Here is a 14,852-nt window from a genome sequence, read left to right on the forward strand (position 1 = left end):
ACTCATGATGGATACTTTGCAACTCTGCAGGAGAAAAAAGTGAGAAACTGGGACTGTCGAATAAAAGCTACTCTTTTTCAATTTCACTGTCTTCGTGGCAGGAGGTATGGCAGCCAGAGTTATCACAACATATTATTAAATCTAAAATTTCAGTGACCGCTCAGCGAAACACCTCCTCTCATGACCTGAATTGGCTCCTCAGCGTTGCATATGACTAAGCAGAAAATTGTCTCTGGCCCTGTAAACCTCCTGCCTGTCTCTTCCCGCCTTCTCACTCTTCAAACTGTACCGAAAGCTGCCACAAATCAGGAGCTACTGTCTATCAAGTGATGAGGAAAAGAAATTTGTTCTCAGAAAACAAAGACACCTCTGCTAGACATGGTCTCCCTCCCCTCCCTGTATTTGATCCCAGTTCTCTGGCCTTGTCTTGGCTTTCATTTCAGGATGAGTGTTGGAAGAGGGCTTGGGCTTTTCTGCATACAAAGGGCCCAGTGGGGACCACTACAAATGGATAATGAACAGGAAGGATTGAAGTCTTAGCTAGGATTTAAGTCTACAAAGGCTGGAGTCATTTTTCTCCAGAGTGGGCATGGGCTGTATGTGGTCTGCCCCAGTCCTCAATTAACCTACTTGCAATGCCTTAGTTCCCTATGGCCCTTAGGTGACGGTGACAGTGGAAATGAAACCAAAGAACCAAAGTAGCAAACTCTCCTTGGCTGTCCTCAGCTATACCCATGCTCTGATCACGTGGTCCTGGTCAGCTTTCCCACATCATCTCACTCCCTTGTTCTTTGCTGTATACTTCTATGTGACTTGCTGAAATTTAACACGATAACTTAGGGTATAGGCAGAAAACCAGTCTATCCCCTGTGTGCCTTTCTACCGTAACTGCTTGCTTAAATTTCATTGGAGTTTTGGCAAAGCAAACCTCCTCAATCCTTAAGTGAGCCCGTGTGTGTGTGTGTGTGTGTGTGTGTGTGTGTGTGTCTGTGTGTCTGTGTGTCTGTGTGTGTCTGTGTGTGTGTGTATGTGTCTGTGTGTGTGTGTATGTGTGTGTGTATGTGTGTCTGTGTGTCTGTGTGTGTCTGTGTGTGTGTGTATGTGTGTGTCTGTGCGTGTGTGTGTGTGTTACTGCTGAACCACCCCCAGCACTGTTTACCTAGAAGCTTACCTAGATTTCTTATGAAGTTATTGCTTTGAGCTCCTAGATTACTTATCCTATAGTTGTCCTGTCTCCTTTTTGTAGACTTCCTCCTTGTCTGCCATTGCTGAGTTCATATTGGGCACATCTCATTACCGTCAGGCCCATGCCCTTCCTTACCTACCATATACTTGCGACATCATCCTTCTCCTCAGCTCATGGTTGGAATACTGATGGACCATACTATAGAAATGTGACTTCAACAACCACCATCACTGCCCTTTATCCTCAATAGTCTTCAGCATATGCATCCCTTCCACTAAGCCTCTGATAATCATCTCTCTGGCTGTTGCCAGGGTAACATTGGGGTCAGGGGATGATGCTCGTGTGCCCTACCCTAAGCACTGAAGATGAGGAGGGCACTGGGCAGAGGCTCATCTGTCACTGGCATGACAGTGCTTAAATGGCCAGGCCACCATCTGGACAAGAGCTTGATCTTCTGACCCCTGAATTTAGCTGCACAGATTCCTTAGTTCTTTCTACAAGCAATGTGAAGTCCAGTTTTTAATGCTTATGGAAGCTCATGTCATATACTTTTGGGTGTTTCATGGAGTTAATTAAATCATTTTTTCTCTGTGGCGCCTGGGGTGTACTCCAGTGACAATGTGCTTAGCATGTACGATGCCCTGGGGTTGATAACTGGCACAGTGTAAGAAACATTTTTTTTTAACTTCTGACATGCTAATACTGGATTCTTCAATGATGTGAAGTGTGTGGAAGGGAGTCGGCTGCACATGGAGAGGAGATGCCTCTGTGGTCCCATCATGCTTGCTTTCTCTACCACTGCTGCTTCACAGTGCAGCGCCATGACCTGTAAGGACTGAAGTGAACAAGAGGCCACACTTCTACTTCAAGCAGAAGGGTCATGAGAGGGAGGTGGAAGCTGAAGAATGCCCCGTCTCGGACCTGTGCTCAGGGGTTCCTTTAGCTCTGATTGCACGCTGCTGGTTGTCTCTCAAAGCTGCCTTTCATTTTTCTAAAGGAGCGTCCTTCCTGGGAGTTGTTGTCAGGGGAATTAGGTAGGAACTGCCTGAGAGAAGACAATAGAGCACTCATGCTAGGAATGTCCCAAAGAAGAAAGATCAGTGCAGGGAGGTCAAGGATGGTTGAGAAGTGGCCAGAATATTCTTCAACTAGGAGGTAGCTTGTAAGCTGCCTCATAAGAAAGGAGGGAAGGAATAGTAAGAATAAAAGACAATGGAAGAGTTAGGGGAAGAAGTGAAGTTAGTGGAACCCCATAGGAAGAACAACAATATCAACTAACTAGACCCCTCCACCCCCCCCAGAGCTCCCAGGAACTAAACCACCAAAGAGAACACATGGAGGGACCCGTGGATCCAGCTGCATATGTAGCAGAGGATGGCCTTGTTAGTCATTAATGAGAGGAGAGGCCCTAGGTCTTATGGAGGCTTGGTGCCGCAGCATAGCAGGGTGCTTGGCTGGTGAGGTGGGAGTGGGAGGGTGGGTGAGGGAGCACTCTCATAGAGGCAGAGGGAAGGGGGATAGGATGGGAATGGGGAGTTTGTGTGGCAAAACCGGGAAGGGAGATAACATTTGAAATGTAAATAAAAACTAATCAATTAATTAACTAATTAATGCTTGTCCACAGTACGGATAGCATCATCCAAGTAGATGTGTAAATGCAATGCCCTGGCCCTGCCCAGAGATGGATGCAAGGTCTGATGTGAGTTCAAGTTCTTCAGCTTACTAAGCCCTGGAACAGACTCCTGCTGAGACGGTACCCAACCTACCCCACAGCAGAAACTACAGGAGACAGCTTCAGGGCCTTGTAAGTGCCCCAGATTGGTCTAAATAATTTATTTAGCAGAATCTATAAACTTGAATATTTAGGGGACTAGTGTGGCCGAGGTGGTGAAGGAAGCAGAGAGGACACAAAGGAAAATGGGAACCTGTCCTTTCAAATTCAGAGAGCAGCCAATGTAGACCAGTATCCAGTGAAACTTAGAAATATATTCTGGGGTACCAAAACCTATTTCAAAGAGAAGCTTCAATGTATATTTGAATATGCTCCTCCTAAAATTATCAATGATAAATTATAATTTAATTAGCATCAAATCACTCTATACGACCTATAGTTGGCAAGGTCATAGGGTAGAATAAAGTCATCCTTCTTTCTTTTTTTAATATTTTTTTATTTGAGATAGCATCTCACTGTAAAAGCCCTAGCTGGCTTCTAACTCTTCAATCGTCCTGTCTTTGCTTGATGATGGTGTGTTGGCATCTTATGAATTAAAGCATAAATACTAGAGGAAGAAATTTTCATCTTAGTAGCTAGTAGCTAAGGATCAAAAGAGCTGAAAGGAAAAAGCAGTGCTCTAAAGGGAGGCTTCAGGAAGATTCACAGACCATGTGCACCTTTGGGATGGATGTGAGCAGAGGGCTCTGACAGGGATCTTATGGAGCTTTTCCAACTGTGCAAAGGGAACAAAGGCATGTGTAGGAAGCTGGAATCTATGAGATCTGATTTGCTGCAGAGTAAGAGGCCTCTTCAGGTTCCTGTGTGCATACACACCTCTAGCTACCTTTTTCCTTCAGTACAAACTTTCCTTCTAGCTCCATTCATTAAAGAAAAAAGAAAGAAAAAAGCAAGTGTGGGTAAAACCCAAAAATTTAGAACAGAGCCAAAAGGGCAATATTAGGAGTTTCTCTCTAGTTTTCATAAGGAATATGTGAATTCAACTTCCTGTGTACTGAAGTAACAAGAACCACTTTGGGTTTTGTACTCACAAAGAATCCAACATGTGTTGTGTTCTTCCTCCAAGGCAGTGACTGAGAATGCTGGACTTCTTGTTAATTCCACTGACCACCAGAGTTATGGGAAGGAGACCGCACCAGCCACTGAGTACACCTGTCATACTGACCCATTTAGAAAATGTGATTTGGTTTCTGTCCAAATTTGTTCAGGGGGAAACTTGTTCTATGACTTCAAATCAATCTCTCTCTCTCTCTCTCTCTCTCTCTCTCTCTCTCTCTCTCTCTTTCCACCTCCTCCTCCTCTTCCTCCACCATCACCAAAGCATCCAAGTATATGCTATTTAACATGTAAATAATATTGCCAGACTTAAAGTATGGCTTAACACTAACAATGAAAAGATAACTTAGATTTTGTTTTAGTGAATAATGAAAATTCAAATTATGTTTTAAAGAAAGAAAAAGCACAGACAAGGTTTTTTTTTGTGACAACGTTCTTTATAGTGTCTATAATAAATGCAAAGAAATCAACAAACAAAAACTTGGCTTTAGCAAACTGTACATTCATAAATATCTTTTTTATACTATAACATTCAATTTTCTTCACATAAAGCTTTCCATGATTTTATTACATCCAGATTTTCTTTATACCTTTTTTTTAAGTGCCTTTCAGATTTACAGCCTGTGCCTCTAAAGCAACATCAAAGCATCATGCCCCAAAGAAACCAAGGTAGAAAGGAAGCTGCCATATGCCTTCCTAAAAATGGTCTGTGAGAAGTTCTAAAGCCCCCAGCAGGGTGGGATGATAGGTTGTACAATACTGACATGGTGCCTGGGAGAGAGGCTTTTGGGTTGATCGAGCAGCACCATAGGAAAGCTGCCCAGATGGCCCAGTAGAGAGAGCCATTGGCTATGCCAAAGGCCCAGATTTCATGGGTCCAGGGAACACTATATGTCCTTAACTTAATTTCTTATTAAGGCTCAGAGTGTCAAATGACACAGTACCAATCCCATGTTTTGTGCCTCCTGCTGTTTACTGTCTATGTCCAGTGTCTCCTGCTGTTTACTGTCTATGTCCAAAGGCTCATTTTCCCCCCACAAAGGGTATGGAGAACTGAAGCTGTCATATGAGGACCTCTGCCAAGATCACGTCTTCTCTAACAGCCTGGGGTTGTTTTGGGCCTGTTCCCCTCTTTTTTTCTTTTAATTGGATATTTTCTTTATTTAGATTTCAAATGTTATCCCCTTTCCTGGTCCCCCCCCCCGAAACCCCCTATCCCATCTTCCCTCCCCCTGCTTCTCTGAGGGTGTTCCTCAACCCACCCACTCCCACCTCCCCACCCTCAATTCCCCTACACTGGGGCATCTATCTATCGAGCCTTCATAGAACCAAGGACCTCTCCTCCCATTGATGCATGACAAGGCCATCCTCTGCAACTAGAGCCATGCGTGCTCCTTGGTTGATGGCTTAGTCCCTGGGAGCTCTGGGGGGACTGGTTGGTTGATATTGTTGTTCTTCTTCTGGGGTTGCAATTCCATTCAACTCCTTCAGTCCTTTAACTCCTCTATTGAGGACCCCATGCACAGTCCAGTGGTTGGCTGTGAGCATCCACCTTTGTAAGGCTCTGGCAGGGCCTCTCAGGAGACAGCTATATCAGGCTCCTTTCAGCATTTTCTTCTTGAAATCCACAATAGTGTCTGGGTTTGGTAACTGTATATGGGATGAATGCCCAGGTGGGACAGTCTTTGGATGCTTCTCCTTCAGTCTCTGCTCTACATTTTATCTCCATATTTTGCTCCTGTGAGTATTTTGTTTTCCTTCTAAGAAGGACGGAAGCACCCACATTTTGGTTTTCTTTTTTCTTGAGCTTCATTTGATCTGTGAATTGTATCTTTAGTATTTGGAGCTTTGGGGCTAATATCCATTTATCAGTGAGTGCATACCATGTGTGTTCTTTTGTGATTGGGTTACCTCACTCAGGATGATATGTTCTAGTTCCATCCATTTGCCTAGGAATTTCATTGTTTTTTAATAGCTGAGTATTGTGTAAATGTACCACATTTTCTGTATCCATTCCTCTGTTGAGGGACATCCGGGCTCTTTCCAGCTTCTGGCTATTATAAATAAGGCTGCTATGAACATGGTGGAGCATTTGTCTCCATCTCAGGGTTGTTTTGATTTGCATTTCCCTGATGATTAAGGATGTTGAACTTTTCTTTAGGTGCTTCTCGGCCATTTGATATTCCTTCTCCTCTTACTGCCTGCACTTGTGTGGGGATGTCTGCTTGCTTCAGAGTGGAGGAGGACCGTTGGTATATCTGAGCATCGGATGGAAGGATCGGGCAAAGTTGTTGGAGAGGGCACAGCTGTAGTCTTTCTCTGACATGGGTACAAGGCAGGTGAGTCCAATAAGCAGCAGCAGGAGCAGCTGAAAGGGAAGAGCTGCCCGGAGGATCCGGAACAGGAAGGCTCGACCCACCCGTTCTGGCCTGGGGTCAGAACGGGAGGAATCGGAGCCATCTCTTGTGGACCTAAGGGAAGAATTGACATAAACAACTCAACTCAAATACATGATGGGCTTGCTTTAGTGTTTCTTGCTCTAGTGCCTCCCTGGGACATAAAGGGCCATGCAAAACACAACCCAATTTGGCACTGAGTAGTCAGTCTTCCTCAGGGTGCCCTTGTCATTTCCCAACCACCGAGATAAGATCTGTGAGCCTTCTGTAGGCTGCCTGGGTCGCTTCCCTATGACCAAAGGAACAGTTCTGCGAAAGGATGATAACTCGAAACTAAACATCCAATCAGTCAATTAAAGGTGACAAAGTGCAGCCAACTTATGCTCCCTCTACTCAGTTTGGTGAACATTTTCCAATCAAAAATGATAATTGCATAAATGAAATAAACTCAGGATAACTAAGATATAGATGTTTGATGTGGTCCTTTTTGGCTTCAGAATATCAGGAACACAGTTAGACCAAATGAGTTGCGAGAACCCCACAGTGTGTCACTTCTAAGCACCCTGAGTAAGATCCAAGCCATGTAGTACCAGGGTAAGAATGCCCTCGGTCACACTGCTCAGACCCAGGGAAGATACTTCATCTCAGACTATGCCTGCTTTCATCTTGCATCTCACCAGCATCTGCTCCTGGCACTTTTTGATATTAAGTTACTGACCTAAGAAAGATCATACAAGTTTTGAGAATGCTGGGAAATTCAACAGAAGGCAGAACAACTTTGATAAGTGGACTTGCACTTGGCCATTCTTCACTGGCTTTTGGATAAATGTGGGTGCCAGTGTAGATGGAATTTGTATGGGAAAAAGTTAACTGCGTAACCTTGTCTGAAGAACTTAGTCAATGGATATTGATATTAAGTATTTTAAATAATTTTGTCCAGAATAATGTTTCAACAGGATAACATAGTTTCAAAACTGCACAAAGAACAGCAATGAAGTCTGTCTCTGAAACACAAGCAATGAAGAGCAGATTCTAGTCTGGTCTATCACCAACGCAGTGGCTTTGTGTAATCACCACTATTTCCCAGAGAGGAAAGATTGTCACTTTGAAGCTCCTTCTAGATTTAAAGTGCCAAGTTTTCCCATCTTGCTTTAACTGCATTAGGGAAAGCACAGGGGTTTGAGGCATTCATAAGAAACAGTGGCTGAAGTCCTGAATGTGGAAACAGTTTGCTCTAAGTTGGTATGCTAACTCACTTCTTTTTGGAGCAGTCATTAATGCTCTGTTGGGTTACTTGTGAAAATGGCTAAGAATTTTTTTTTTTGGTTTTGTTTTGTTTTACAACAGCTATTTTATGGACATATATATCTAACAGTATCCTGTGAGCAAAAACTACTAGATATACCAAGAAGATGTATTTCCAAGGCCCTAATCTGAATTTTCTCAAGAGTTAAGTATAACATAAGGACATCATGCCTTTGTTAACAGAGATATAAAATCTATGTTGGTAACTCCACAGGTTTAGATTCTAAAAAGATAGGATGTTTGCAGCTTCCCAGTTGGCTGTTAATTTCTGAAGATTACCTGAGATTAGTGGAGGAAGAGGTGTGGTGCCTGAGAAAATAAATGTTACAATAAAAATACAGGCACAACCTTCTTAAAGGGAACAGAGGAGCTACGCAAATCTGTGATTGAACTGTAAGAGGAGGGTAGGAGAGAGGCCAGTGTTAAAGTCCTAAGCAATTCGCACTGACCTGTGTCTCTAGTCTGGTTTTGAACTATAACGGAGGGAGAAAAATCACCACCTTAAACTATAACCTCACTTCTCCCTGAAGCCCACAACGAAAGGCAGTGTAACCCTGACCAACTCAGCCTGCCTCAGTGTGACAGACTCTTCTAATGAGGCCAGAGAGCTTCCAGTTGTTCAACTCCATATTCTATGTGATTTGTGAGTTCTACTGATTTGTCAATATAAACAGGCCCCAACTGAGAGTCCAAAAGAGTTGCCTCACCATCTAATGGGAAAATTCCTTGATGCCAGACCTAGTGAGTTATTCCTAACTAGCTGGATAGCAGAAAATGTATGTTTCAAGGAAAACCAGCAAAGTGTAAAATAAATAGGATGTGCCTTACTATAATAGGAAGAGGGTGTGAAACAGAAACTTCCTAAGCTCCCAATTATAAGATATTCCTGCTTAGATAGGGGTGGTATATGTAGCCCTTTGCCTCATGTTGTAGGTAAGTAGCTAAGGAGAGTTAATGTTTATTCTGAAAAAAAAATGCTAGGCAACACTTGGGTATTCCTCATTTACCCTCACAACTGACACCTGAGATGTGTGCACATTAGCTTCATATTCCAGATGATGGAGAGAAGGCTCTCAGGATGAAGACCCGAGTTGAGATCACTAGCAAGGAGCCCAGTGAAGAGACTTCAATGATCCCAACTTGGACCCTCTTTAAGGATCAGTGTGTGTTTGTGTGTGTTTGTACATTTTTTTGTGTATGTATGTGTGGTTGTGGGACCAAATGTTGATGTCAGATGTCTTCTTCTATTGCTATCCTTCCTATTTTGTGAGACAGGGTCTCTCACTGAACCTAAGCTCATGAACACAGCAAGACTAGCTGACCAATAAAGTGCAGAGCTCCTCTGTCTCTGCCTCCTCAGCACCAGAATTTCAGATATATTTTACTTGGAGGCTGAGTGTCCAAACTCACAGTCTCACGCTTATGCAGCAAGCACAGAACTGAGCCATCTTCCCAGCTCCAGGACTCTGACTCTAACAGTAGTCAAATGACACATTAAAAATAAGTCTATCAAGATCTTCCCTAGACTCTTGCCCACTGCACTCCTTGATCTTGATCTATGACCACACTCTCCACTCTCTGATCCTTTGGTTGGTGACATGAACTACAGGCACATTTATGTTACATATATTTCACATGTAGAAGCAAACACCAATGTTTTCTTCCTAAAACATTGGAAAGTAGTTTCCTTGTGTTTAAAATCAACATTTCAAGTCATAAAGGCATTTGTCACATGTCATTCTATCACTGTCAGGGGACTATGTTTCCAGGAAGTCGCAAAATCCTCAGGTAGCTACACCTGCTTCTCTGGTATTCCTTTCATTATTTTCTTTCTTTCTTTCTTTCTTTCTTTCTTTCTTTCTTTCTTTCTTTCTTTCTTTCTTTCTTTTTTTTTTCTTTTTTTGGTTCCTTTCATTGTTTTCAAAGAAGACGGATGGCATAGCATATTAAGTACCAAAGTCATTTTTTCTTTGATGGCTTACTCAATAGTTTGTTTGTTTTAAAGTGTCCTGAGAAATATGAGATAGAAGGGGAGGGCAGACTCTGTACTGGGTTTTTCTTTGGCATGATCCTTGAGTACATGTTGATGTGAAAATAGTCCCTGGCAAACAGCACTGACCCTGGATAAATGGCTGAAGATGAAGCTCCATTCCTCAAGACCACTTCAACCAGGAGATATTTAGATACTTTAGGGATGGGAAAAGGTCCACAAAACAATTAAGAATTCAATCAAATGGAGCTGGATAGCTCCTCTTTGTCAATTATTAGCTTCTGTGAGGTTAAAGGACAGGATATAAAAAAAACAAAAAAACAAAAAAAACCCAGAGGTTTTGTCATGACCAGTTCATTCCTACCAAGAACTAGAGAGATTATCATTTGGAGAGCATGGGCTCACATGTGACAGAATCCTTTGGAGGACATGGCACATTTAACCACATCAGAACGTTCTTTAGTAAAATGTAACCGCCACCTGACTTCTACTGTTGATGCCAACTTAGCGAGAAGTAATGGGCTGAGGAGGCAGGGACAAAGAGAACACACAGTACTTAGTGGTTATCAGTGCAATTGGACTAAATGTCCAGTCTACCTACTGAGACAAGTGCTCACTCAACCTGAAGTAACTGTAAGAATTCTCAGAGTTTCAAAGTTGCTCCATCAGGGTGACTCTGCCTTAGAGATTTTAGCGCCAATAGGTTAATCATCTCAGAGTAAAAGGGTGCTTATTTTAATATTAACTTACTGACTTAAGGTCATCCAATTTTCAAGAGTACTGAAAAATTCAATAGAAGACAGAGCAATAGTGATAAGTGGCCTTGCTCATGGCCATTCTTCAATGGCTTCTGTATAGACAAGGGTGACAGTGTAGACTGCATTTGTATGGGAACACTTAACTGTGTGGCTGTACCCAAAGAACTCAATCAATAGGGATATTTTAAGTAATTTTGTCCAGAATAACATGTGCATATTCTCTCTAAGTAAATCTCTATCTCATCTTTCTCTTCTATTTCTTTCAGATTGGCAGAAAAATAACTGTTTGTCCCTTTTCTAGAACACATACTCATGGAAGAAGGAGGAAAGTAAGGGATGGACCAGGGTCTAAAACCAAATGACACAAAAGAAAGTGCATATAACAAAGAGAACCCTGAGGCCTGGGGATCTGCATATAGTAGGTAACTCAGTTTGCAGATCCCACAGGGTCAAGGAAGATATAATGAGATAATTACATGTGTACATCTTACAAAGCTGGGGGGGATATTTTCAGTTTGTTTTGACACTTGTTAGACAGGATACATAAATTCCATATGCAGAAATTTCTAGCTGTCCATCTATAGTGTTTGACATTCAGTAGCTCCTAGCTGTGTGCTGAGAAGGCAAGTTGCAAGAAGCAACTGAGGGCTCTGTTATTCCCTCCTTCCAAATGGAAAGTTCACCTGGTCCTATGCATACATTGCTTGATTAATCCTACTATGGACATCCCAGTGGGAGAGAGGTGTCTTTTCAGTATAGTAGGGTTCAGAGTCTTGTGAGACCTGTGTTCATATTTCTAATCTCTTGTTCTTGTCTGTAAGTTGAGGGATCTAGCCAGCCATATCACAGGGATGTTAACTGAGGTAACACACACAATTCTTAGCATGGTGCTCAAAACACATTAAGTACTAGATAAATGCCAGCACCTAACAGTTGTTCTCTGTATGGCTATACTGGGGTGTGCTGAGTAATATCCTTGAAAACTGCTGAATTCAGTCTGTTCTCTCGGGAAAACATTTCTGACTTACTAACAGTGGTTTCAAAGATATTATTTCCCAAACACTGGGACATCCCACTTCAGAAGAGCAAAAGAGAAGCCTGTTGGTGCCCCACCCTACAGTTGTCTTCAGGCATGAATGCAGCTGCCTCTCCAAGGGCAACTGCTTTATGCTAAGGCTCTTTGGATGCTTTGAACAATGGGCTTCCAGGAAGAGTCCAATTGAAGAAATTGGAAAACAAATTTCACAATCAATTGAACAGCACCTTTAGGAGTCCCTTAGTGAACAAGCAAAAGAAACCCCCTACTGGCTTGCTTAAATGTATTTGACTACCTTTGAAATTTGAAATTTTCAATTTAAAAGGACCCCTCTTTCTTGGGCCTCCTACCAGGACTTCAGCTAGTCCTTTTTGGCTCCTATTCCTTCTTAATTCTTTGTGCAGAAGAGGCCAAAACTAAAAGCATCCAGAAAAGTTCTGCCTCTCTGTGTTCTCAGCTGTAGAGTGAAGTAATCCTTCATCCCACACAGGGTGAAGAGAATCACAGTCTACTATCTTGCTGAAAACTAGCACATCACCTTCCCAGTTTCTTAAACTGTTGCTCATCCGTGCATATCTGTATGGAAGACTTTTGGTGACGGGGTTACAGAATCTTATGTCAGATGCTGGGACCACAAACAGCACTGTTCTGAAGGCACACTTCTATGTGCTTAACCTCAAATGAAACCCAGTAGTATTATGGGGCAGTATAAATGCAGGCACCGTTTTATTTTGTATTTTTGGTTTCTTATAATCTTAGCAAGTTCTTTGGAAGCTCTTGGTAATTGATTCTAGGAATCTCTGGATCTCATATCTCTTAATGGAAGAAAGCATCATGTATTGATTTTGTAGATTTGGGGCCTAAAGAGACTCTGAGTAACAGGCCTCCATCCAATTAGACTATTGTAATAATCAATGAGAACATGGAATTGCCAACTTAAATTTCAACTGAAATATATAACAGGTGAGGATGTTGTTACCATTTAGTTGAAAACCACAACAAAATACAACCTCTCCCTTTAAACCAATACCTTCCCAAACTAGCTCCTTCTTGTTTTCAGAAGATAGCATCTGTCTCTAAATCCCGTGCTTCTTCGGTAACCTTCCAGATTTGTTGGAGCAGTGCAAGATCAAACACAAGGTCAGCTTCTGTGCCAAAGAATGGATAGCTGCCTAGACTGTAAGTGAGGCAAACATCCCCTCTGTGCCCATTGACAGGGCTGAGTGCCCCTGATCCAAGGTTCCCTGGAGTTGAGGAGCTCGTTTGCCAAGGTGTTTGATGGAGCATGTCACCCAGGTAAAGCCTCCTTGCAATCGATTCCCTCCCAAGGGACCCGAGAGAGCACTGGTGAACTTTCAGAGGAGTGTTAATTAGCGATTCTGGGCAGAATAGAGCCGATAGGAGCTTCGTGAGTATTGCAGCGGGAATGTGGCAGGCACATTGGTAAAAGACCTGTTAGGCACATGAAAGCAACTGATGCCTTAAGAGACAACATGTTAGCCATTCAGAACGCCTAGGTGGCAGCCTAAACTAATTAGGGGAGCAGATAGATTTGGTATTTGTGATCCAATGGCTACTCTTGCTGCCATCTAACTTCTTCCTCCCTTATTAGCAACATCCCTTTTGTCAGTCAGAGGACTGGATCTGTGGCTTTCTCAAAGGACTGCTGTGGGATGGCTTCACCTCTGGTCACGGAACATCCACAATTCATTTGTGGGAGAAGGGGAATTAGATAATACAATGCTCCCTACAGGATGGGATTGCTTTTCCTTGTAGGTGGATGGTGAAGAGGGCATACGATCACCCACAGATGACCATCATTATCTGCCTAGGTGCCAGAAAGATTTATTCAATATTTCATTATTGCTATTTTATTATGGATTGTTGAAAACAAAACAAACAAACAAACAAAAAACCAGACCCTTGTTTTCAAACCAACCAACCAACCAACCAAATACAAAAATAAAAGCAGGGGGAGGGGACTACAGTAAAAGGGGGCTTGAAACAAGAAAGCATATGAAAATATGCTCTGTTACTTCAGCTGAGTAAGGATGATGCATGAAATAGCCAGTCCTGCATCACATGGCTGATAAACCGAAACCATGACTGAGGGCCAGTTTACAGCTATGCATTTCCTCATCTCCATTCAGATTTCTTCTCAGTGGTGTTAAGTTTCCAAAAGGGCAGATATTTTTATGGGGAACAGACTGGAACTATGACTGAAAACTCGGCTACTAGAAAAGTATTTTCATTTCCCAAAAAGGAAAAAAAAAAAAAAGGAAAGAAAGAAAAATCAGAAAGAAAAGAAAGAAAAAAATTTTTCTGGGGGAACATAAGCTGAGTGGTGGCAGGTCAGAGGCATACAGACACCACACCAACAACAGAAAAGGCGAAGCGTTGCTAACTGCGGGGGGTGGGGGGGGCGCAACGGGGACCCTAGAGGCAAGTGTGAATTGCAGCAGCATAGGGGTGAGTGAACAGGGCAAGGGCTGACCCTGGCTTCAGAGTGAAGGAGCTCCCAAGTATGAGGAAGGTGAGGGTGTTGCTGGGAGCCAAGTGTTAGGGCGAGCAGAAGAGTGCTTCATAATTTTAAATGAAGAACACCAAATTTGGCTTGGCCATTTTGAAAAATCTAAAACCCACAATCTGGATAAAACAGGAAGGTAAAATTAAAACAAACAAACAAACAAACTTGGGAATGTTAGTATATTTTATGCAGATTTGTGGGTTCTGTGAGGGGTGAAATAATTCACTGATCAGTTACCTGCCTTCTTGTAAAATCGAGAAGGGAAGAGGATGATAAAATCTGCCATGAACCAATGGCAGTTGTGCCACTAATTGAATTGCACATTCATGGACACACAGTGTATGTTTTGATCCACAAGATCAGATGGAGTAAATACAGGGAAACAAAATTTTGATGGAAGACAAATTCCACTATGAGATTTACCTGTTCTCTTTGGGTAGAGTTCTCTTCCAATCTACTAGGAAGAGGTGAAATATCTCCACTCCCCACCTGAGACACACCAGATTAGAGGCTTCCCTAACTCATGGGCAATTTTTATCATCCTCTTAGGGGATCTAGAACAGGTGGAAACCAGGAGAACAAGGTACCTGCTCTTTGGGCTGCTGACAGAGGGTCCAGGCTGTGAGAGACTACATTTGCCTCGTGGCTGTTTGCAATGAACAGGGGGTAAAGAAAGAAGAATGTTCAGTCCAGGCAAATAAAGACAAGCTAACCAATGAAAACAACTAAGAAGGCAGCAAAGGGCAAACAAATCAAACGCAATGACCGATACCCATAGAACAAGGAAACTGGCTTTTCTTCAGTGGAAGGAGTGGACTAGACTCATATTTATAGTATCAGCCATTAATATAACATGAGGTATGATT

At 42.6% G+C, this 14,852-nt stretch overlaps 1 protein-coding gene across 24 annotated transcripts in view; it reads right to left on the minus strand.

Moving 5' to 3' along the window:
• Window positions 1-4,389: 4,389 nt before the first annotated feature.
• Window positions 4,390-14,852, minus strand: part of Syne1 (spectrin repeat containing, nuclear envelope 1) — a 530,501-nt gene continuing 520,038 nt past the window's right edge. For 16 of the 24 annotated variants that reach the window (XM_017314045.2, XM_011243091.3, XM_011243086.2 and 13 more), the window contains 2 exons: window positions 14,574-14,632; window positions 4,401-6,445 (listed from right to left, as the gene is read on the minus strand). In XM_017314045.2, the coding sequence (XP_017169534.1) occupies window positions 6,205-6,445; window positions 14,574-14,632 (300 nt within the window). In that variant the 3' untranslated portion in view covers window positions 4,401-6,204. Of the gene's footprint in view, window positions 6,446-14,573; window positions 14,633-14,852 lie in introns of all 24 variants that reach the window. The other 8 variants (NM_001347732.1, NM_001347711.1, NM_001079686.1 and 5 more) reach the window with 2 other exon arrangements.

Source organism: Mus musculus, chromosome 10 (assembly GCF_000001635.26).
Source record: "Mus musculus strain C57BL/6J chromosome 10, GRCm38.p6 C57BL/6J".
NCBI classification, from domain to species: domain Eukaryota; kingdom Metazoa; phylum Chordata; class Mammalia; order Rodentia; family Muridae; genus Mus; species Mus musculus.